This window comes from Canis lupus, chromosome 3, assembly GCF_011100685.1.
Source record: "Canis lupus familiaris isolate Mischka breed German Shepherd chromosome 3, alternate assembly UU_Cfam_GSD_1.0, whole genome shotgun sequence".
Classification (NCBI taxonomy): domain Eukaryota; kingdom Metazoa; phylum Chordata; class Mammalia; order Carnivora; family Canidae; genus Canis; species Canis lupus.
Genome location: NC_049224.1, coordinates 55,842,573 through 55,864,578, shown reverse-complemented (window position 1 = coordinate 55,864,578; position 22,006 = coordinate 55,842,573). Strand labels below are relative to the sequence as shown.

Sequence of the window (22,006 nt, the reverse complement as noted above, 5' to 3'; positions counted from 1 at the left end):
TGATACGCAATGAGTGAAGAGAAATTCCTTCATGTATTATGGTGATGCAATTTTTTGAATGCTAATGCAGCATGAGCTAGTCTATCCTGATTGACACCAAGAAAAATGTGCCTCACTAGTTTTGGGAATAATGCATATGGTGATAGGGTCATTGCAAATGCTCACTAAACCAATTTGGAAACTGCAAATATCTGTAGCATGAAAAGAAATAACATAACATGCAAGAGAGAATTTTTCAGAAAAAAGTTTTACTCTAAGAAACAATTTTAGATAGCATTTGCATTGAACATTTAAGAAAACTAAAGTAAATGTGTGCTTTGAGAAACAAGATAGGAAAGATGAGTCGATAAAACAATAGTTTCAAATGAAAAAGAAGCCAGCATATGAAAATAATGTCATAAAGCATTAGGTAGATTAAAGAGAAAATACATTATACAAAATTAAGAGTTTATGAAGTAGCAGATAAGCAAGAGAATTAGGAATGAAAAGAAAAATGCAAGAATTATAATAGAAAATAACAGACAATGAGAATAGACAAAGGAGATCCCATATGCATAATTCATGTTCTTAAAGGAAAGAACAGAAAAACTGGAACAGAAAAAAAAAAGTAAAGATATACTGAAAGAAAACTCCCCAATCCAAAGAAAATAGCTAAATTGTGTAGATCAAAATCAGAACCTAGTCAAATACTAGTAAAAATACTGAATTCCTCAACGATAAAAAAAAATGCTGGATTACAAACAAAATGGTGTAGACTCATGTGTCCCTAATTCCCTTGCTAAGTATAACTAAAACCTTGGACATAATGCAGCAAACAATCATAACATGACCCAGAAAGGAGGAAAGAAGAGGGCTGATGGACTAGGGACCTCAGGGCTTGAGAAACAAGATAGTACTGGGTTCCCTAGGATTTCCTTTTATAATTCCCCATATTCTGGACAGGGTGCTAGACAATTACAACACAGAAAACCAGTTAGCAGAGACACCCACCCCATAAAAGCCCCAATAAAAATCTATGCTCTCTAGTCAAGGACCAGGAGACAGTCCAGCAGGACAGAAATTCTTTTGACAATAACTACCTTACCCTATCAAAGAGCATGGATGCCCCCCACCACCACCATCACCAGCAGTGCTAGCAAAGAATGAGTAGAATGAGTGGAGAGCCTGGACTTTTACTTCTGGACTTTCTCACTGAACTACCCTCCCCTAGCTGATGGCATGGTATCACCAAAGACCAGGTGGGGATGTTAGAACCCCGTTCCTACACCAGAAATAGTGGGTAGTCCAAGATGACACTTGCCCCACTGATGCACAATATCTGCAGGGACCAGGTGGGGAGCCTGGACTCCCACCCCTGGCCCAACAGTGGCAAGTGGCACTCCTCCCCCTCCCAAGTAGAATGAGGAGAGTGAAGCAAAGCTCAGAAAAGAGTAGCTAGAGAAAGGAAATTTTTAAACTTGCATATAAAGTCCTAAGCAGACCCTTAATCTACCCACAAATGAAACTGTCCAGTATTAACGAGTATAAAACGTTTGGGAACTGAACTAGAGTGTGGTATATCAGTGCATGTACATGAGGCCAACCAGAATACAACTGCAAGGGCTCTAAAAATTGAATTGCCATTATAATTATGGCCCACAAAAGCAGACAAGGACCTGTATACTAATCTAAACAGGGCAGTTATATGCTATAATAGAATATAGGCTTAAATAGATTCCAGATTCTCATAACACCAGAAATATTTAGAATACAATTTTTAAAAATTACTTGTTATACCAAGAACCAGGAAAATCACAACTTAAATGAGAAAAGACAACCAAGACACCAACACTGAGATGACTCAGATGTCTGAATAATCTGACTAGGATATTAAAGCAGCCATCATAAAAATTCTTCAGTAACCAATTACGAATCCTCTTGAAACAAATTTAAAAAGAGAAAATCACAGAAAAAAAAATACATGACATGACAAAGAAACAGAAATTGCAGAACTGAAAATACAACTTAAATTTTTAAAAACTCACTAGATGCAGTTTTTAGCATATTAAGATGACAAATCCATAAACCTGAAGAGAAGTAGTGTGGGATTGAAAAAAAAATTTTTTTGAAGAAATATTGGCTGAAATTCTCCCAATTTGGGAAAAAGCATAAAACCAAAGATTCAAGAATCCATATCCTTAAACAGAACAACCCCAAGGAAGTATACAACAGGACACATCCTAATCAAACATCTGAAATCTAAGGACAAACAAAAATCTAAAAATCAGCTAGAGAGAAACAATGCATCGCCTACAGGGGTACAATCTGAATGACAGTGGATTTCTCATCTGAAACCAAAGTGGTCAGAAGGAAGTAGCACTTGTTTCAAGTGCTGAAAGATCAGTTAGACCAGAATTCTATACCCAGCAAAAATGCCCTCTAGGAATAAAAGGGAAATGAAAACATTCTCAGATATAGGAAAATGAAGAATCTGTCACCAAAAGATCTACCCTTAAAGAAAGAAAAGAAGTGCTCCAGAGAGAGGGAAAATGATGACAAGAGGAGGCTTAGAACTTCAAGTAGGAAGAAAAAACTACATAATCGATAAAAATAGACAATGGAATACCCTTCTCTTAATGAGTTGTGTTATTTTTTAATGTTTGACAGTTAAAAATGGTATCATCTCATATAGCACTCAATGTACAAAAAGAATATATTTAAGACAGTTACCATATTAAAAGGAGGGAGGGGTAAAAGGACCTACAGGGAGGTAAGGTTTCTACACATCACTTGAGGTAATTGTGATAAGACAGAGCAATCACAATGTGGGGGCAGAGGGAATCAGGAAACATTTTAAAATCTCTATAAATAGGGGCACCTGGGTGGCTCAGTTGGTTAAGCGGCTGCCTTTGGCTTAAGTCATGATCTCAGGGTCCTGGGATTGAGCTCCATATCAGCCTTCCTGCTCAGTGGGGAGTCTGCTTCTCCCTCTGCCTCTCTCTCTGCTCATGCATTCTCTCTCTCTCTCTCTCTCTCTCTCAAATAAATAAATAAAATATTTTTAAAAATAAATAAATAAACGTACATGGAGTTCTAAAAAATGGTTAAGTACCCCACAGGAAGGCAATAAAAGAGAAACAGAGGAAACAAAAAGAAAAAAATAACAGGCTTAAATCCTAACATAACATATAATTTTAACATATCAATAATCACATTAAATGTAAATGATAGAAATACACCAGTATACCAGATAAATACTGGAAGAATGGATGAGACACACACACAGCTCAACTATATGCTCTCTATAAGAAACTCACTTCTTATATAATGGTATATAGATAGGTTGAAAGTAAAAGAATATTGAAGTAAAAGGAAAATTTATATTATGCTAATATTATATTTAATAGTAATTTTTAAAAAGGAGTCACTACATTAATATCATATGAGCTCCAGAACAAAGAAAATTTCCAGGGACATAAAGGAACATTCCACCAAGCAAACACAGGAATTTTAAATGTGCTTGCGCCAAACAAAAGAGCTTCAAAATACATGAAGCAAGAACTGATAAAATTGAAAGAAAAAATAGACAAATCCACAATTACAGTTGGGGATTTCAACACCCCTCTCTCAGAACTGGCTGAATAACTAGAGAGAAAATCAGCAAGGACAGAGAAGAAGTAAATAATATTCTCAACCAACCAAACCTAATGATATTTAAAGAACACTCCACCCAACAACAGCAGAATATACATTCTTCTCATGTGCCAATGGAACATTCACCAAGAGAGACCGCATTCTGGGACATAAAACAAACCTCAATAAAGCATGCAGACTGAGAAGAAATAAAACTGTCCTTATTTGGAGATGATGTGACTATCTGTTTAATCACCTCCAATTCACCCAACAAGGGAGGAGTTCTCCTACAGGGTTATAGGAATGGCCAGACACCCTACACTTGACACTGAACTGATGAGACAGCAGTTTATTAATCACATACTCACAGCCTAGGAGAAGAGGGCACTACATGCCATGTAGGGCCACATGGAGATTTCACTTGGAAACAGAATAAACAAGAAGGGACAGAGGCAGGCAGGCAGTATCAAGCCATGACCTCTGATTCCTTAAAGAGGATGTGATTGGCTCGTTTGATTAATTCTGGAGTCTGGCAAGGAACTGAAACCCACTTTCAGGTATAAGCAGGAATCCTGTGCAGCCCCCTAGATAGGGAAGATTGTTTGGCTAGGGGATCATATCCATGGGAGCAGACTGGGGAAAGGAGCCTGCAGTGAGGCCATCTACACCCTCCTGGTTTCACCAGATGTCGAGGCAGAACACAATACTGGACCTTAATCTTAGGCTTAAAATTTTTGTCTATATACAGAATCCTAAGGAATACCCCTACACACACAAAACCTCCTGGAAATAGTATATGAGTTTAGAAAGGTTGTGAGGTACAAAAGCAATACACTAAAATCAATTGTTTTCCTATGTATTAGTAACTAACATGTAGATAATGAAATGAAAACCCCAACACCATTTACAACCATTCTAAAAAAATATGAACTATTTAGGTACAAATCTAAAAGAAATGTTCAAAATTTTACAAAACACTTATAAAAAGAGTCAAAAGCTATTAAATAACAAAAAGTCAGACCATGTTCATGGATTAGAAGACTCAATATAGTTGAGACATCAATCTTTCTTCAAATTGATCCATAGATTTAACACAATTCCTATCAAAATTCCAGCAAGATTTTCTTGTATATATAGACAAGCCTATTCAAAATGTATATGGAAATGTAAAGAAAATGTAACACGATTCCTATCAAAATTCCAGCAAGATTTTCTTGTATATATAGACAAGCCTATTCAAAATGTATATGGAAATTCCAGGGAAACTGGAATAGCCTAAATAATCTTGATAAAGAAAAATAAAGTAGGAAGGAGCACTGTACTCAATTTTAATAGTTATTATACAGCTACAGTAACACAGTGTCTTATTGGAGGAGGAATAGACATATAGCTCAATGGAACAAAATATAGAGTCTGGAAGTAAACCCACACAGATACTCCCAATTGATTTCTGACAAAAGAGTAAAAGTAATTATGGAAGGAGAGTTTTTTCAACAAATGACATTGAAGCATTTGCATATCTATAGGTAAAAGTAAAGCTTAGCCTTAACCTCACATCTTATACAAAAATAATTCAAAATGAATCACAAATTTAAACACAGTGTAAAAATATAAAACTTTTAGAAGAAAGCATAGGATAAAAATCTTCAGGACCCAGAGCAGAGTTCTGAGCCACGACAATGAACATCATGATCAACAAATGAAAAAATAAACTAAACTGGACTTCATCAAAATTCAAAATTTTGTTCTACCAAAGACTCTAATTAAGAGGATTTTTTTTTAAAATCAAGGTACAAACCAGGAGAAAATACTTGCAAACAACATACCCCACAGAAGGAATTCCAGCATACCACAGAAGCTACAACTCCTTTGTATATACCCAACTTACTCTTCAAGAGAAAGCAGGGAAGAATCTCTGAATTTTAAATGCTTAACACAGATTAGGACTGCATATGCACTTCTACTGCCAACTCTAGTCTCGTATTAGTTTCCATTAAGATCTCTCTTTCTTGATCTCATCAGGGATTGTCAGTCAGGGGATTTGTTAATTGAATCTCAGAATGATGTGCTAATCCTACAGTCTTACATTACAAAACAGAGCTCTGAGCTCAGTGAGTGCTTCCACATGACACTTACAGAAAGCTGTCCATGTCCTGGGTGCCATGTGTCTTTTGAAGGACTAGCTTCCCTTGTTTATTTCTAGAATGGAAAAATCCGTTAACTCTCTCCAAGAAACCACTCAAAAGGGCTAGCCAAGGGAGAACACTGGGAGCCAAGGCAACACCTGTGTTGTGGGGTGGGCACCAAAGTGGATCAGCAGACAACACATACAAAAAAAATCAGAATGAGGCCAATAAGGACAGAGATTCTGGCCTGCCACTTTCAAGGGATTTACCAGTGGCCCACTAAGGAAGGACAGGGCTGCATCGGCACACCATCTGTATTGCTACGTGCACACATATGTGCAAGAGTCTATCGATTAATTTTATCATTTAGCTACACAAAAAACCATAGCTAGCTCATTCCACAGCATGGGTGGGGCTCTTCTCTGCCCCCACCCCAAATCTTTCCATTGTCTGTTAAAGCATAAGGTTGCTAAATACATTGCTAAGGATCTGCCAGGCAACCGCACTCAGCAGCCAGGTACACAGGGTACACCCCCCAGCCCCCAGGTAAGCAGCCTTCTCACATCAGGGCCTAAACAGAACCCGCCAGAACATGGCTGCCTGCCACTGCACGCGTTCCTTCCCTGCTCCACGCACCAAATGCTTTCCTGGCTCTCACAATGGAAGCTGCTAATGCATCCCAGAAAGTGTTTACAGAGTGTGCAGCACAAGTGCTCTACCCCCAAAGCAGTGAACAATGATGCCTGCCACATGCTGGACCTCCCAAGGATGGAGAGGAGGGTTTGAAAGGTCAGCTCAAAGCCACTGGGCTTCCAAGATGCAAGGCCACAAAACTCATCCTGAAGCATGAGGCAAAGACCTGACCAGGGCCTGAGAAGGTCTTTCATCAGAGAGCCACAGAGGATGGAGTATTAGTGGCCATATTTCCTGTGACCACTGCTCCATGGAAAGAAAGCTCTGCATTTAAATATAAAGTGTGCATTGAAAGGAATTTCCTTTAAGTAGCCCCAGGACATTGGACCTGCTTCAATCTGCCCATCCCACAGATTTCCCCCTTTCCTCTCTCCCAACCTGAGCAAAGGATGACTACAAGTTATTGCCAACAAATGGGCAACCCTTCTGCCAGAAAGATGGTCATGCCCCTCACCTTTGGGCATCTTCAGTCCCAGTGAATGGGCAATCATCCAAACCAACAAACAGAACCAAACAAGCAGAAGACAGTCTTCACAAGCCCTACCTTCACCCCAGCAGAAAATTCTGACAGTTTCCTTCTTTCCAGACTCATCTGGAGTCCTGTCTCCCAGATCCCACTGAGCCACAGCAAGTCTTGCTTGTAGTTTTATCCACCATCACCACCCCAAAACTTACCAGTACCTTATTTTTGGACTTTGCATGTATGGGTCCTCTTTTCCCCTCTAAATTATAAACTCCTAGTTAATCTATTTTATAACATAGCTTAAAATGTACCCCTAAATGAGCTATACCAACCCTCAGAATTCCAGGCTCTGAAAACCAAGGTGGTCACTTGGATCTAGATTTAAGGACAATGAAGTTTAAAATGTCCAAACTGCTGTTAAACAGACAACCTTTTTTAATGATATCAAATGCTGGTGAGTGTTTGGTGACAAGGGCAATCTCCCAGGGCCCTAATGGGAGTGTGAACTGGCACAGCTCAGTAATCAAGATATTTGTGTATAAAAATGTTGAAGACTTCGTTATGGATAATATCGGAAAAACTACTGTGGGGCAAGATCAGCAAATGGGGAAGCAGAATTCAATTTCACCCAACACCTGGACCCATTGTTCCTCTTAAGGGGAGAACTATCTCTGTCCATGAAACCAGCTGGACAAGCACTTGGGTGCATGTGCACTCCTAAAAACAAAGATCAGTAGGAGACAAGAAGACAACAGGTAGATTGCGCCCCCACCCCGGGGGGGGGGGGGGGACTAAACAGGACTCAGTGTGGGGAGTGAGTTAACAGTAGATGGGAGCGACCAGAAGAAAGATAGAATAAAAGGACAGCATTCTCTAATACAAGTAGTATAATTTATAGTCAGCTAGCCATGGACATTTAGAAAAATGTCAAAATGTCAACTATCCCTACCACATTCGTGAAATTGAGCACTTACAAACTCAGCATTTCAAAACCAAAAAACTTAAAAACTGTTCTCTGAAGATAAAATATATCACAAATTAAAGCAAAACTTAAAACATTTTTGAAAAACTACAAAATACCTCCCTCTGTCCTACAAAAGTTCAAATTTTTGATGAAGTATAAAGTTTCTAGGAAAAGGTACATCACCAAAATCAATTAAAGAAGTAGGAGAAAAAAAAAAAAAAGAAGTAGGAGAAAACCTGAATAACCCAATAATCCTATAAAAAGTTAAAAAAAAAAAAAAGCTGTCAGAAAACATTCTCCCAAAAAAGGTTCTGTGCCCATTTACTACCAAGTTCTTTCAAATCATCAAGGAATAAGTTATTCCTGTGCTATTTAAACTGACCAGAAAAGAAGAGAATGATGGAAAATGCTCCAACTCATTTTTGTGAAGTTAACAAAAACCTTGATACAAAACCCTGAAAAATAGAGTACTAACCAACATTAGTTATGAATACAGATGTAGTACTTTTCAACAAACTATTTGTAAACCAAACCCAGTCGAATATGAAAAAGACAATATATCACAGCCAAGTATCATTAATGCCAGGAATGCAAGGATGATTCAATATTAGGGATCTCGTTAATATGATTCATTGTGTTAGTAGGTCATAGGAGTCAAAGAATATGATTATCTAGATTTCTCTGAAGAGTCCTGATAACCAAGTGTGCTGGCAATTACAGCTTCATGTGAACGCCACTGGCAACAGTTCAGCAGGGGAACATACCATCCCAGGAGACCAGAGCTACACTAGGTGATGGCCAGCCAGAATCTAGGAGTTGTGCTGGGAGTCTGTCTAATTTATCAACCCTATCCCTCTAGCCAAGTATCAGAGAAGGATAACCAATACACACAGAAATAGACAGAAAATGGGATCTATTAGCCAGCGAAGTGTTTTCTCAAACTGTAAATATAGCCCATTAGCAGGTCATGAAATCAATTCATTAGGTCCTAACCAGCCATTTTTTTCATGAGATCCATTGGAATGGAATGGGTAAAAAAGCAATTATCACAGTGAATCCTTCACAGAAATGATAAGCATTGTTTCTTGAAACTTTTGTTCCAGCAACATGATTTCATATACACATGATGTAAAATGTACTTCTTCCTAGCTGGCTTTACATTGTTGAAATGAGACTTTGCTACAATTTCTCAATTCAGTAATATTAGTTTATGATGAGGGTCTAAGTGTAATGATTAAAGTATGCTCTCCAAAGCTATACTTCCTCTACTGAAAAGCTTGGCCTTGTGTCCACTAATTGATGAATGGATAAAGATGTCTCTCTCTCTCTCTCTCCCTGGAATATTATTCAGCTGTAAAAAAGAATGAAATATTTCCATTTGCAATGACATGGATGGAGCTAGAGAGTATAATGCTAAGCAAAATAGGTCACTCAGAAAAAGACAAATACCATATGATTTCACTCATATGTGGAATTTAAGAAACAAAACAAATGAACACATGCAAAGAGAGAGAGAGAGAGAGATGAACTAAGAAACACTCTTAAGTATAGAAAACAAACTCATGGTTACCAGTGGAAGAGGGGTTAGGGGAATAGGGGAAATAAAGGATGAAGATTAAGGAGGGCATTTGTTGTAATGAGCACTAGGCAAGGTATGGAAGTGTTAAATCACTATATTGTACACCTGAAATTAATGGAACACTGAATGATAACTAACTGGAGTTAAAAACCTTTAAAAAAAAAAAAAACTAAAAGCTTGGATTTGCCAGTAAATTAGGTTAGATTATTTGAAAATACTCACCCCTCCCCCTCACCTCCCCACAACACACATACACACATCATCTCAATGGGAGGAGCATACTTGCCCACTCCAGTGATCTCAGGCTTGGCTTTATAATTTGCCCTGGCTTTGCAGTAGGTAAAAGTACTTCCCTACCCCCTAAGTATGGCTTCAGCTATGTGAATTGCTTTGGCCAATGGGATGTTAGCAAAAAATAACTCAAGTAGAAGGCACAAGAAAGACCCTTGTGTATTTGGACCTGTTTCCATATGTGTCTGTTATCATCAAGGGAAGAACATACCCTGGCTAGCCTGCTGGCCTAACCAAGGAGGATGAGAGACACATGGAGCAGAGCCCCATTACAAAAAAAAAAAATAAATAATAATAATAATAATAATAATAATAATAATAATTCCCAACCGAACAGAACCTTCACAAGATCAATGAATACAATTTTTAAAAATAGAAACATAACCAAAAAATAAAATAAAAATAGAAACACAAGCAAAATGTAGTCTTGATACATGTAATGCTAGATAAATTTCTCAAAATAAGTCACAGATAAATTATAGATAATATGATCTCGCTTTCAAAAAGCTCAGGTAGAAATATAGGAGTGTAAAAAAAAAACAGGACAACAGAAATAATGAGCTTAGAAAAAGAATGGCAAAAATAAAAAAATAAAAACATTAGAAATTTGAACCTCTCCTGAAGTTTTCTCCTGAACACACAGCACACACTTAGGAAGAGAAAAAAATTGTTTACATCATGTCTGGATAAAAATATCAGACTTCAGAATAAAGAAGAAATCATGTAGCTATCTATCATGGCAGATAAGATGAGGCACGTACAGGTAGGAAAGATCAGATTGGCCACAGCCTCCTCTTCAGTAACTCAATGCCAAATGGTATAGAATTGATATTTACAAAGACCTCAGGAAAAAAGTGAAAAAAGTCTTCTTTAATTGTCAATGGTTGAAGTTTTGGGGGTTTTTTTTTGTTCTTAAGAGATATTAACTATATGTATATTGGATCCCCTTTTATCATTTAATTGTTCGTTTATATTTCATCTTGTAGAATATCCATTCTGTCTGGCTCATCCGCAGTTACTTATTCCATTGTGCCTGTCATTCCTCATGGGGTCAGCTGCTCCTGAAGAGCAGCACAGGGAGGATGTGGTATGAGACGATGAACTAGAGCAATCCAGCACTTTGATTCTGCTTTGGTGCCTGGCTCATCCTCTTACTAAGCTCTTTCCTTGTCTCTGGGGCAACAACTTCCTTTTTTGTCAACACTCGAAAGTCATTACGTTCACAAGAAGCCCCTTAATGCACAGCTCTTAGTTCTGGGACGTGCTGATCCCTCTCCCTACCTTAGACCCTTCACCTTCAGCAGCCTTTCTGTAGAAGGTTAGCTTGAGCATCTAGAAAAAAAACTCTCTGTCAACAATGTTACCCTTCAACTCTGGGTTGCTTACCATTTGTGATGTCCAGTAAGACCTCCCTGGGAACAATACCCACTTCTTTCAAGTCCCCTCAGGGCCCCCACTTTCACTGTTCTTACCAAAAGTTTATTAGGTATGCTCAATTTGTGACAGTCACCATTCAGGAAATCTCTGTCCTGCTCACAATCCAAGGAGACATAGATCAGCCTTCAGCATCCTCTCCCTGATCTGGATTCAGCAGTACTCAAAAACAAAACAAAACAAAACAAAACAAAAAATACTTCATAGTTTGTGTTGGAGGGTCAGTATTTCCTTCTTTGACTGAAGATAAACTTCTTTTTTGTTGTTGTTTGTTTTGTGTAGTTTTGAGGCAAAGAACTCTTGTGACTCCCCCATTATGTCAAATCCCACATAAAACAACAGGACTTTTGTTCATGGAACTTGACCAAATCATTTGAAAGACTCTCTAGATTAGTCAAAAGTATAATAACAAAGAGAGGTCTTACCTTGATAGTTACTGAACGCACTACAAAGCTATAGTAGATTGTTTAAAAATACAATATTAGCACAGGAAGAAACTAGCAGATTAATTAAATATATTCTAAAATTGAAATGCTAATGCTCTTTTTAAAAGACTAGAAGATATACACATATATTTTCTTTCAGTATGATGTCATTTCTAAGCATGATGCAGAGGCAAAGAGTTCTTAAGAGATTCCCAGAGAAAATGGCTTGAAAATTTTAAATGTCAGTGTATTCAAAACATAAATAAAAACAAAATATTAATGAAAAAATGAGAAAACTATTTGCAACAAAAAAGGATAATATTCTTTATATATAAAGAACACTTACAAATTGGTAAGAAATTCTCAATAGAAAAAAACAGGCAAAAATGCGAAGATAAAATCTGTTACACTGTTTCTAATATCTTGAGGAAACCTTATATAAAGGCAGTATTGGAAATGGCCCAAAAGTGGGACGCCTGAATGGCTCAGTGGTTGAGTGTCTGTCTTGGGCTCAGGGCATGATCCTGTGGCCTGGGTATTGAGTCCCACATCGGGCTCCCTGCAGGGAGCCCGCTTCTCCCTTTGCCAAGTCTCTGCCTCTCTCACTCTCTCTCTCTCTCTCTTTCTCTCTGTCTCTCATGAATAAATAAATAAAATCTATAAAAAAAAGAGAAAGAAATGGCCCAAAAATATTTTTAAGAATCTTTCACTGCTAAGATTTCCTTCAATCTTATCCTGACAACTATTACACAGTAAGAGAACACATTGAGAGAAGCTTTCTGAAAGAGAACTTGATAGTATAAACTTAAGGTCTTAAAACCACATGGCTTTTGACCCCCAAATTATGTTTCAATGAATACATTTTCTTAGAAATGTATTTAAGGAAAATAATCATGAATGTGAGCAAGATGGATCTGCATACGTTTTTGTAGCAGCATTATTTGTAACAGCAAGAAACTGATATCGAGGTTCAGCAGTAAAGAATTGCTTAATATAATATAGCACATCCAAACAATGCAGTACTCTGAAGACATTAAATGTTATAATAGAAAAAATATTTAAGGACATATGGAAATATTCCTCACATTGTTAAATTTTTTAAAAATTACCATCAAAATACAGTATAATCACTTTTTAAAAGATGCATAGATGTTAATATTCTAAAAAGAATATTAGGAATACATATATACAACAAAATCCTAACAATCGGTACAACTAAAGATTATATTTTTCCCTTTGTTTTTCCACATTTTTTTCTAATAAATATGTTTTATGTTTTTAAATCAGGAAAAACACACAATGGAAATTTCAAAAGAGAGAGCAAAGAGAATTTAAAGAGTCCTTTAATAGTACAAATGAGTTCTTATTAATATAATGGGCATTCTTCCTTTTTCTAAATTATTTTCAAAACAAAAGGCTATTATATTTATACATGAAGGCTTGGAGAACAAATACATTTCTGAGTATTTGACCACAATAATTTGTAGCATACATTGGCTGGAGCTGTTCAGTGCTGACAAATTCTAGAAAGTAATTGCATAAAATACTTGGAGAGGAAACTGCTTTATGTTTCCATGCTATTTATGGAAATTAGCATCTTTGTAAAAATAAACTGCAAGCAATCACAATCACAAACCTTGAAATGTGGTTTCCATAAGATGTTAGCTTTGGTGCTTTAAGATCCATTAGCAAGGCAGTGGGGGAACACTGCCCACTTTTCTGTTACGAAGAAATTACATATAATTGGTTTTTTCCTCTTGTATCTTTAATCCCTCCTTTTTCTCCTAGATGCTCCCCTATGGAGTCCATATATGCTGACATGTTCACTTTGCCCAGAATAACCTTTCTAATGATCCTGTTTCCTTCTCAAAGAGCATTGCACATTCTCTTTATTCCATGCCTCACCTTCTGTAATCCACATCTTGTCCTGAAACTGCTCTTTCAAACATCACCAATCATTTCACAAGATCAGGGTCAACTTTCATTTTCATAAGTCTCTAAAACTTGTTCAAAACCTGAAGGAATCTTCATGTTTTTTCCCTCTCTCTCTCTATCTCACGGTACTCGTCGGGATCTCTCAGTTCTAAAATGGTTTCCTTATCCATCCTCTTATCTGCAGCTAACTCCCACCCATGGCACTCTTGTGAACTGAGTTGAAGGTCTCCTTATTACCAACCTGGACCTGTGCCAGCTGCCTTCCAAGCACCTCTGTTCAAGTGCATCACCAGTGGTCCACTGGAATCCTAACAGTGCCTCCATAACCCCCTGAACACCCACAGGAGTCCACACTGCCCACTGAATAAAGTCCTCTTTATTGCTGACTTACGTAGCATGCTCCTCAAGGTCCTCTCCAGTATGACTACAAACTGTCTTTGTTCATCCTGATTTCATACCCCGTGCTGCTAGGTACCCTACTCTTCAAACAAATCAATGGAAGCAGAGGGGCAGACACAGATTTAAAAAACAAGTTCTGAGATAGAACAAATCCAAGTTAGTGAGAACAGGCACGGGGAAGGGTGACAAAGATGAATGCCTCTAGAGGGAGCCCAGGATTCTGGCTCAGATGACCAGAAGACAGAGAATCCAAGCACTGAGACACAGTCAGGAGCAGGGGGGGCTGAGGACTTCCATTTAGGAAGTAGTGTGTTTGAGGCCCCCAAGGAATAGTCTAGTGGAAGGAACTAATAATAGCTCCTAGATAGGGGATCCCTGGGTGGCTCAGCAGTTTAGCACCTGCCTTCAACCCAGGGTGTGATCCTGGAATCAAGCTCCCTTCATGGAGCCTGCTTCTCCCTCTGCCTGTGTCTCTCCCCCACCCCCATGAATAAATAAATAAAATCTAAAAAAAAAAAAAATAGCTCCTGGATAAACTGATATGCAGCTCATGGAAGAGGCACATAGAAGCCTCTCAGAAATACTGGCCTCTTCCATTTTAGAGAGGCTTTTGAGTGAAAGAAAGAAGGAAGGAAGGAAGGAAGGAAGGAAGGAAGGAAGGAAGGAAGGAAGGAAGGAAGGAAGGAAGGAAAGAAAAGAAAGAAATCAGAAGACCGAACTGAATAAAGAAAGAAATAGGAAAGAAATACCCTCCAGTGGACGGAGGGCTTGCTAGTTCTTGCTTGTCCTTCCCTCACCTCCAACCACCTCCCTCATCACAGAAACTCCCTCCATAAAGAATATCACGCAAGCAAAGAAAGAAAGAGGCAAAGACAGGCAAACCAAAATAAACTTATCAAAATTGTGTCTTATCTCCAATGTTTATATTTAGAAGTTAGAGTAAAATAGAAGCCACCTTTTTATCTTTCCAGTGTATGGAGAATCTAATTTGAAAGCCTGAATCGCTAGGAGAGCTGGGTCCCCTGGTAATAAACCCCAGGCAGGAACCTCTGGAGAAAAAAACAAAGGAGTAATGGAAGGTACCCAGGGACAGCCTATGAAGGGAGAAAGAAGAGGCCAAGTGCAGAACTCTAGAACTGAGCAGCTTTGGGATCCCTGGGTGGCGCAGCGGTTTGGCGCCTGCCTTTGGCCCGGGGCGTGATCCTGGAGACCGGGATCGAATCCCACGTCAGGCTCCCTGCATGGAGCCTGCTTCTCCCTCTGCCTATGTCTCTCTCTCTCTCTCTCTCTCTCTCTCTCTCTCTCTGTGACTATCATAAATAAAAATTAAAAAAAAAAAAGATTTAGAACTGAGCAGCTTTAAAAAAAAAAAAAAGCCAGAGATGGGGGATTCAGGGCGTGGCTCAGGGTGTGATCCCCGGAGTCCAGGATCAAGTCCCACATCGGGCTCCCTATGAGAAACCTGCTTCTCCCTCTGTCTATGTCTCTGCCTCTCTCTGTGTGTCCCTCATGAATAAATAAATAAAATCTTTTAAAAAAATAAAAATAAAAAATAGAAAGCCAGAGATGGGAAGGTCAGAGAGGCAGGAAGAGAAAGGAGTCAGGTGTCATATATGACAAATAACAAGGGGGTTCCCCTTCATTCTTCCCCTGGATTCTCAAGGGATCTACCCAATGACTCCATCCTGCAGCTATGAGAGGCCTTGGGAGCAATGTGGTAACAAGGTGGACCCTCCCGCCAGGACAAGCTCAGGTCTTTCCACTCAGGCTCCATCATGAGTGTCACACACAGCTTGGAATCTGCATCCAAAATCACTGTAGATGGTGAAGTCATACAGGGAGTACATCTACAACATAAAACCCAGAATGCTGGAAGACCTCTACCCAGAATAAAAGAGGACAAAGAGAGGTATATCAAATGGGTAGCAAAGCACAGTCAACTAAGAAAAAATTATTCTAAGGAATATTCAAATAAGCAAGAAAATGTGTGAGCATAAGATGTTCACTACAAGTGGCTGATGGCAAACACAAGTGAACGAACTATCTTGGAAACAACCCAAATGTCAAACAAAGAAATAATGAGCTTAAATTATGGTATCATAGTATACCCTAAGTACAATGAACACAGACATTACAAACGAAAACACAGTCATATATGTACTGACATGGAAAGATATTCATGATATATTCACTGAAAACAATGATATATAACAGAATCTGTAGCATAATCCCACTTATCAAAACGTAACACATGTATTTATATCATATTTATGCATAGAAAAAGTCTGGAGGATTACACATGAAAACTTTAAAAGTTATTACCTGGGTGGTAGTAGGAAGGCAAATTTTTTATTTTGATTTTCCTTTCATTTATTCAGATCTTCTATTTTTCTACGATTTAAATTTTTACATGCATAATTACCTGCCAGTGCTCAGTGCTGCTAGACACAGAATGTCAAGCTACGGCAATGAGGTCAATCAATTAATTCACTGCCATTCTCTTAAACCTCTTGTCTAGATGGAGACCAGCAGGAAAAAGCGCCACAGAACATGGCTGGGGAGTTCTGAAGACGGGAGGTCTTGCACATGAGAGTATGAGAGGAAAAGTGGTTGTACCAGGAACTCACTGGTATCGGCAGAACTCACTCTGTGAAGAGTGAATACAAGTGTTGATGGCTCTCTAACCACTGCTCACACAGGACCCAATTCAATCAAGACGACACTAACCCAGGCTGCCACCTGAGTCCACTCCCCTCCTTCTCCCAGGCTAGGAGAATAGTTCTGAGGAGGTGGGAGATTTCTGCACCTCGCAACAACCACCAAGGCTTGGGGTCTGCCTTCTGATGTAAAAGGGATAGGGTGAGAGCTAAAAGGTCACTATTAATGTTTGTGGCATGAGAAGGGAAGAACCATGGCCAAGGCCAGAGCCAACACCAGGACGAGAACTACGAATCCCAAAGCCTCCACCAAGATAACAGCCACCCAGACAAAACTGCCATCAAGTCTCGAACCACCCAAACATCCAGAATCACCAAGATCAGAACCCCTCCCCATACCAGAACTGAGGAAACCAGAATGATGGATAAAGACCAGAAACCATGCCAGAGAGAAGCACTGAGACCAGAACCACCAAGAACCACCTAGAACAGCAATCCTTAAAACTTCAGGCCAGCATTGCTGAAATCCAAATCCCTGAGAGCAGAACTACCACTTAGACCAGCACTGGCCCTAAGCCTAGAGCCATCGCGTCTAATTTCAGTGTCACAATAGTCAGGGGGATCTTTCCCCATTCTAAAACATTGGTCTCATAGCCCAAAGTGGTGACAAAGAGGAGCTAAGTGCCTCACTTTCTAAAGAGAGTGACTGACATTGGGCAGATGCCTGCCTCAGAGCTCGCCAGGGAGGGAGGGCCATGACAAGCCCTACTGTCACCAGTCACCACCTCCCTCATCTCTATGGAGGGCTGAGATTCACTGAGGAAAAAGAACACCCAAAGAGACTGCATGGTGAGCCTGCAAGCAGAGCCTGGCAATCCACCCCCCAGATAGGCATCTGCTCAGAGGGTCTGCTGATGCATCCCTGGGCCTCCCCGGGCAGGGAGTGGGGAGCTGGAGGCAGCTGGCAGCCAGAGAGAGGAGGCAGTGTGGAGAATCTGATGCCTCCACTGTCTGCACAGCAAGAATGCATACATTTCCTATCAATCAAGTAGACAACACCAAAGGGAGCTGGGGTGTCTTTTTCTAACTGAAGTGTGGTTGACACACAATGCTTCATTCGTTTCAGGCATATGGTACAGTGATTTGGCAAGTCTGTAGGTTATGCCATGGGTTGGGGTTTAAACCACCATGCTTGTACCCTAGCCCACAGAGCTGCGTGCTGGGCAGGAAGTAGAAATCTCTCTGCTCTTCTCCCCACCACCTCTGCTATTTCCAATGCCAGGAAAGCCAGATCCAGAATAATTAAAAGGAAGAAGTGCCCCAGAACCAGTCCTCACCGCTGGTTGAGGTGGGAAGAGACTAGACCACAGCACAATCTCGCTTTATGTGCCCAGAGTCAGGTGATCAACCCTACACTAGACAGAAGGGAGGTGAGATTTAAATCAAAGTAGGGAATCAAGATTTAAAATTGGACTGGACTTTTTTCAAATGAAAAAATGAAAGTGAATCTGTCCAAGATTTCACTAAGGAATGGAATGAATCTGATGAAACACAGTTGGAGCCCATTCCTCGGCACCATGTTGAGACCCACTGAGTGGAAGCTTCCCGATGGAGGCTGCAGGGGAGAGCTGAAACAGGGGCAGCTGCCTTCTCAGGGGAGACCAGGATCCTGAAGGAAAGGATGTGGAGCAACAGGGAGCTTCCAAGGCCCATGACACAGGAAGGGTGAGGGAAACAGTAAGCTCCTCCAGAAACCCTCAAGAACAAGTTATAAAAACACAAGCCTGCCGACCTCACGGTTTGCTCTGCAATCCATCACATTTACTTGTGGTCAGCGAATATAAGAGGTTGAGTTTTCGCTGATGTATTAAAGGAAATCTAGTTTTTATTAAATGAGTTGACACACCCACGCTCCCTGTGGCTCAGCCTCGTGTCTATTAATTCTCCACCAGCCACCTAGGGGCAGCACTGACAAAGCAAGGGGAGATACTGAAGAATATCTTAAGGCCCCCAAACACCAAAGTCCCCGGACACCCCAGAGGGGCAGCTTTGAATCAAACCCAGGCTGACTGTAGGCAGACAACCACGTGCCCATGAGCAGGGTCTCAGGACTGAGGGACCCTTCACTATAACATTCTCCCCAGGCCCATGGTGAGAGTGTCCTGGCCAACCCCACTCACACCTGAGGGAACTGTCCTGAGAAGATACCGGCCCCACCTCCTCCTCACCAGTTCAGCAGCTTCTCTGTTCAGCTGATGCCTCCCGAGTGCCCCCTACAGTACCACAGCGGGAACTACAGGCACTGCTCTAGTTTTAAACCTGGGTGCAGGCGGCAGCATCAGCAGCAGCAGAGAGCTCAGGTCTATTGCACTTATTACATGCCAGACACGGTCTCTGTTTTGTCTGTTCCTTTCTTCCATTTGCAGTGGATTAACTCCTCCAAACAATTCCATGAGGCAGATGCCCCTCTCTACAGATGCACAAACCGATGCAGAGAAGTTTATGTGACAGGTCAGGAAGCAGTGGTGCTGGGAGTCGAGCAATGGGCAGTGTGGATGATAGTGTAGTCCGAAACCTCCTTTTACGATCTCCTGCGCACACTGCCCCATACATGGAAACAACGCTGCCAGAGGCACACAGATATGGAAAAATCCAAAAGAGGTCACTGAGTGATTCAAGCTGGGCAAACACTGCCCTTGGCCAAAGGTCAACAGACTGCCTCAAAGCACATTTAAATTTTATAGGGTGCAAGAAGACAAAATGAAACGCTGTGCCTTGAAACCTCAGCCCCAGGAATAAAGCTCTGAAGCTCTCATAGCCTTTTTCAGCTCTGCTGGGGTGGCGGCGGGGGGGGGGGGGGTCGGAAAAGCAAGCCTCCACCATTTGCCAGCACGTTACACCACATGGACTAGAGAAACCCTAAAATCACCCTGAAAATACTTAACTTCTGTTCTCACAAAAGCTATCTATTAGAATGTGCTTATGGAGCAGCATGAATGAGATGGGATAATGGGGGAGAAAGTGCACATCGACAACCAGGTTTTGTGAGCCACTGAAATCACAGGGCGTTGGAGTTGGAAGAGGCTCAGAAACACTATGTCCAAGAAACCAAGAGGAGAGGCACTCTGATTAATCTATCCCATGGTGTGTGCCTTTATTCAAGTGTGAATCCTCATTTAACAGACATGAATGCCCTTCTGAAGGGCCAGGCCCTTTGCTAGACCCTGTGGAGACACAGGCCACCAAGCCATGTGCCCAAGAAGTTATGTCTGAAGAGAGGGGTCGCCTTGTTCTAGTTCATGCAAAGTTGCTGTCCTGAGCCAGGAGCAGGTCTGGGAGGCCATGCTAAGACTTGCTCTGGACCCTTAGAACACGGACTATGAACTCCGTGGCAAAATCCAGGCTGCACACACATCTGCCTGGCTTTCAATGCTTTCAAAACTGGGAGGTTTCAGAGAAAATCTGGATGATCCCGCTATCTAGAAAATGAGAAGATATGGCCATCCTGGGTTTGTGTTCCCACTTGGCAACGATCAGCTGGAGGTGAGTAGAGGCTCCTGTAACAAGATGGAGCATGTGCCATCCTACTTTGCTGTAGTCTCCACCATTCCCTATTGTCTCTCCGGCGATGCTCTCTTCACTCCTATATTTCAGTCTGCCTTAAAGGCAAATGAGGATGCAAGAGATGAGCCAGGCCTTCCCAGGCTTGTGAGAAAGACAGGGGTCTAAAGAAAGGACTGCAAAATGGTGTGATATGTGTTGACAGAAGTCAACTCAGAATACTGACTTAGCGGCTGAACTGAGGTCAGAACCTGAGCTCTGCCCCGTTCATTGTGTCCGGGCCTTTATCAGCCTCGCCTCTACTGGGCACAGGCAGGCAGCCATTCTAGACTGAAAAGACAGGGCCCACCAACAGCCCCAAGTCACTGATGGTACATGGTATCCAAGTGGTATCAAAGACCTGCTCAAGACTCAGGAAGGACCCAAGGGATCTGAATCATTCTTACAGCTAAGATGACCAGAAATACCATTTGCTGGAGGTAAGAGAGAACATTAGGTTCCCTTTGGTATGGGGTTAACACAAATCCTACCACATTTTAGGTGATTTAGAATAATGCTCCTAAGCAAGCAGAGGGATGCCTGTCATTCTTCTTGCTCTGCATGTTACCTGCAGGAGGGCAGAGTGCATGAAGACCATCCACATTAGCAGCCACCAGGAGCTCTTCCAGGAAGCCATGGGGTCCAGTCTCCTGGGGAATCTCTCTTGAGCCTGCAAAAGAAGAAAAAGTTGGTTTCCAACCTGCTCTGTCCCCAGTGGCAGCAAGGATGACTTAAGAGACCAATCAGAGGGAGGCATCCTGAGCCTCCCATAATGTCTTGAAAAAGGCTTGTGCAGGTCCAGGATGGAGCTACCGGCAACATGGTAGAGGCTATGGAAATCTGTCTTTAAGACCGGTCCACATCAGGGTCAGGAGGGCAGCTGGACCTGACCCCAACAAGCAACCCACACACCTCCAGGCTTTCAAAAGCTGAGACATCTCTGCACCGACCACTTTCCAGCTCATGTGTCAGCAGCAGGGTGTGGCTGCTGGCATCTGACTCAGGAAGCCAGCATGGAGCCAAGGATTAGGGCACCTGCCAGCTTCTTCTTCGACTTCAGGCAAAAATGAATCTAAGACCAACTAAGCCACCCCAGAGAGGGGCAGGGACCTGCCTAAGGTCACACAGCAAGACGGTGACTGTTGTAGGACTGGAACGCAGGTCTGAGAGTTCAAGGCTTTCCCCAGCGATGCCACCGTGTGCCGTGCGCACCGGGACCTGCAGCTAGATCTGGGCTGGGCCCGGGGAGGTCCCGAGCGCGCAGCCTCCGCGCCAACCCAGCACCGTCTCCCGAGAGCGGGTGAGGGCACACCAGCAGAGGCCGCCGGAGCCCGGGCGGGCCGCGGGGGGTCCTCCGAGCTCTCCCCACAATTTACAGGGAAGTCAGTATGAGCCCGAGACTGGAAAAGCCGAGGTCACACTCGCCTCTCGCTTCGCCTCGCGGGCGCCTTGGCGGAGCCGGTGTCCGGGGGCGGGTCGGTGGCTTCCCTCCATCTGGAGAAGGCATTAAGGGCCCGGCCTAATGCGATCCGCAAATGTGCTGCTGTTTCCGACCTGCGGCGGCGACTCGGGGCCGAAGGGAGGCGGCCGGTGCCGGGCCCGGGACCGGGACCGCGCGCCCCGCCGGCCGCCCGCCGCCCCGCGCTGGCTCCTCCCGCGCGTCCCCGGCCCCTGCTCCCGCGCTCGCGCCCCACGGGCCAGCGGCCGGACCTTGCGACGCTCCGCGCTCCTGGCTGCCCGCCCCCGAGGGCCCCGCTCCCCAGGGCCCCCCGCGATCGCCAGCGCCCCCCGCCCGCCGCCAGGGCACGGCCCTCCCCGCACGCCCCCC

General features: G+C 42.1%; 1 protein-coding gene across 2 annotated transcripts in view; it reads right to left on the bottom strand.

Annotated features, from left to right (window-relative positions):
* Positions 1–22,006, bottom strand: part of ADAMTSL3 (ADAMTS like 3) — a 337,319-nt gene that overhangs the window by 315,059 nt on the left and 254 nt on the right. For both annotated transcript variants that reach the window (XM_038532980.1, XM_038532981.1), the window contains exon 2: positions 20,747–20,848. In XM_038532980.1, the coding sequence (XP_038388908.1) occupies positions 20,747–20,815 (69 nt within the window). In that variant the 5' untranslated portion in view covers positions 20,816–20,848. The remainder of the gene's footprint in view (positions 1–20,746; positions 20,849–22,006) is intronic.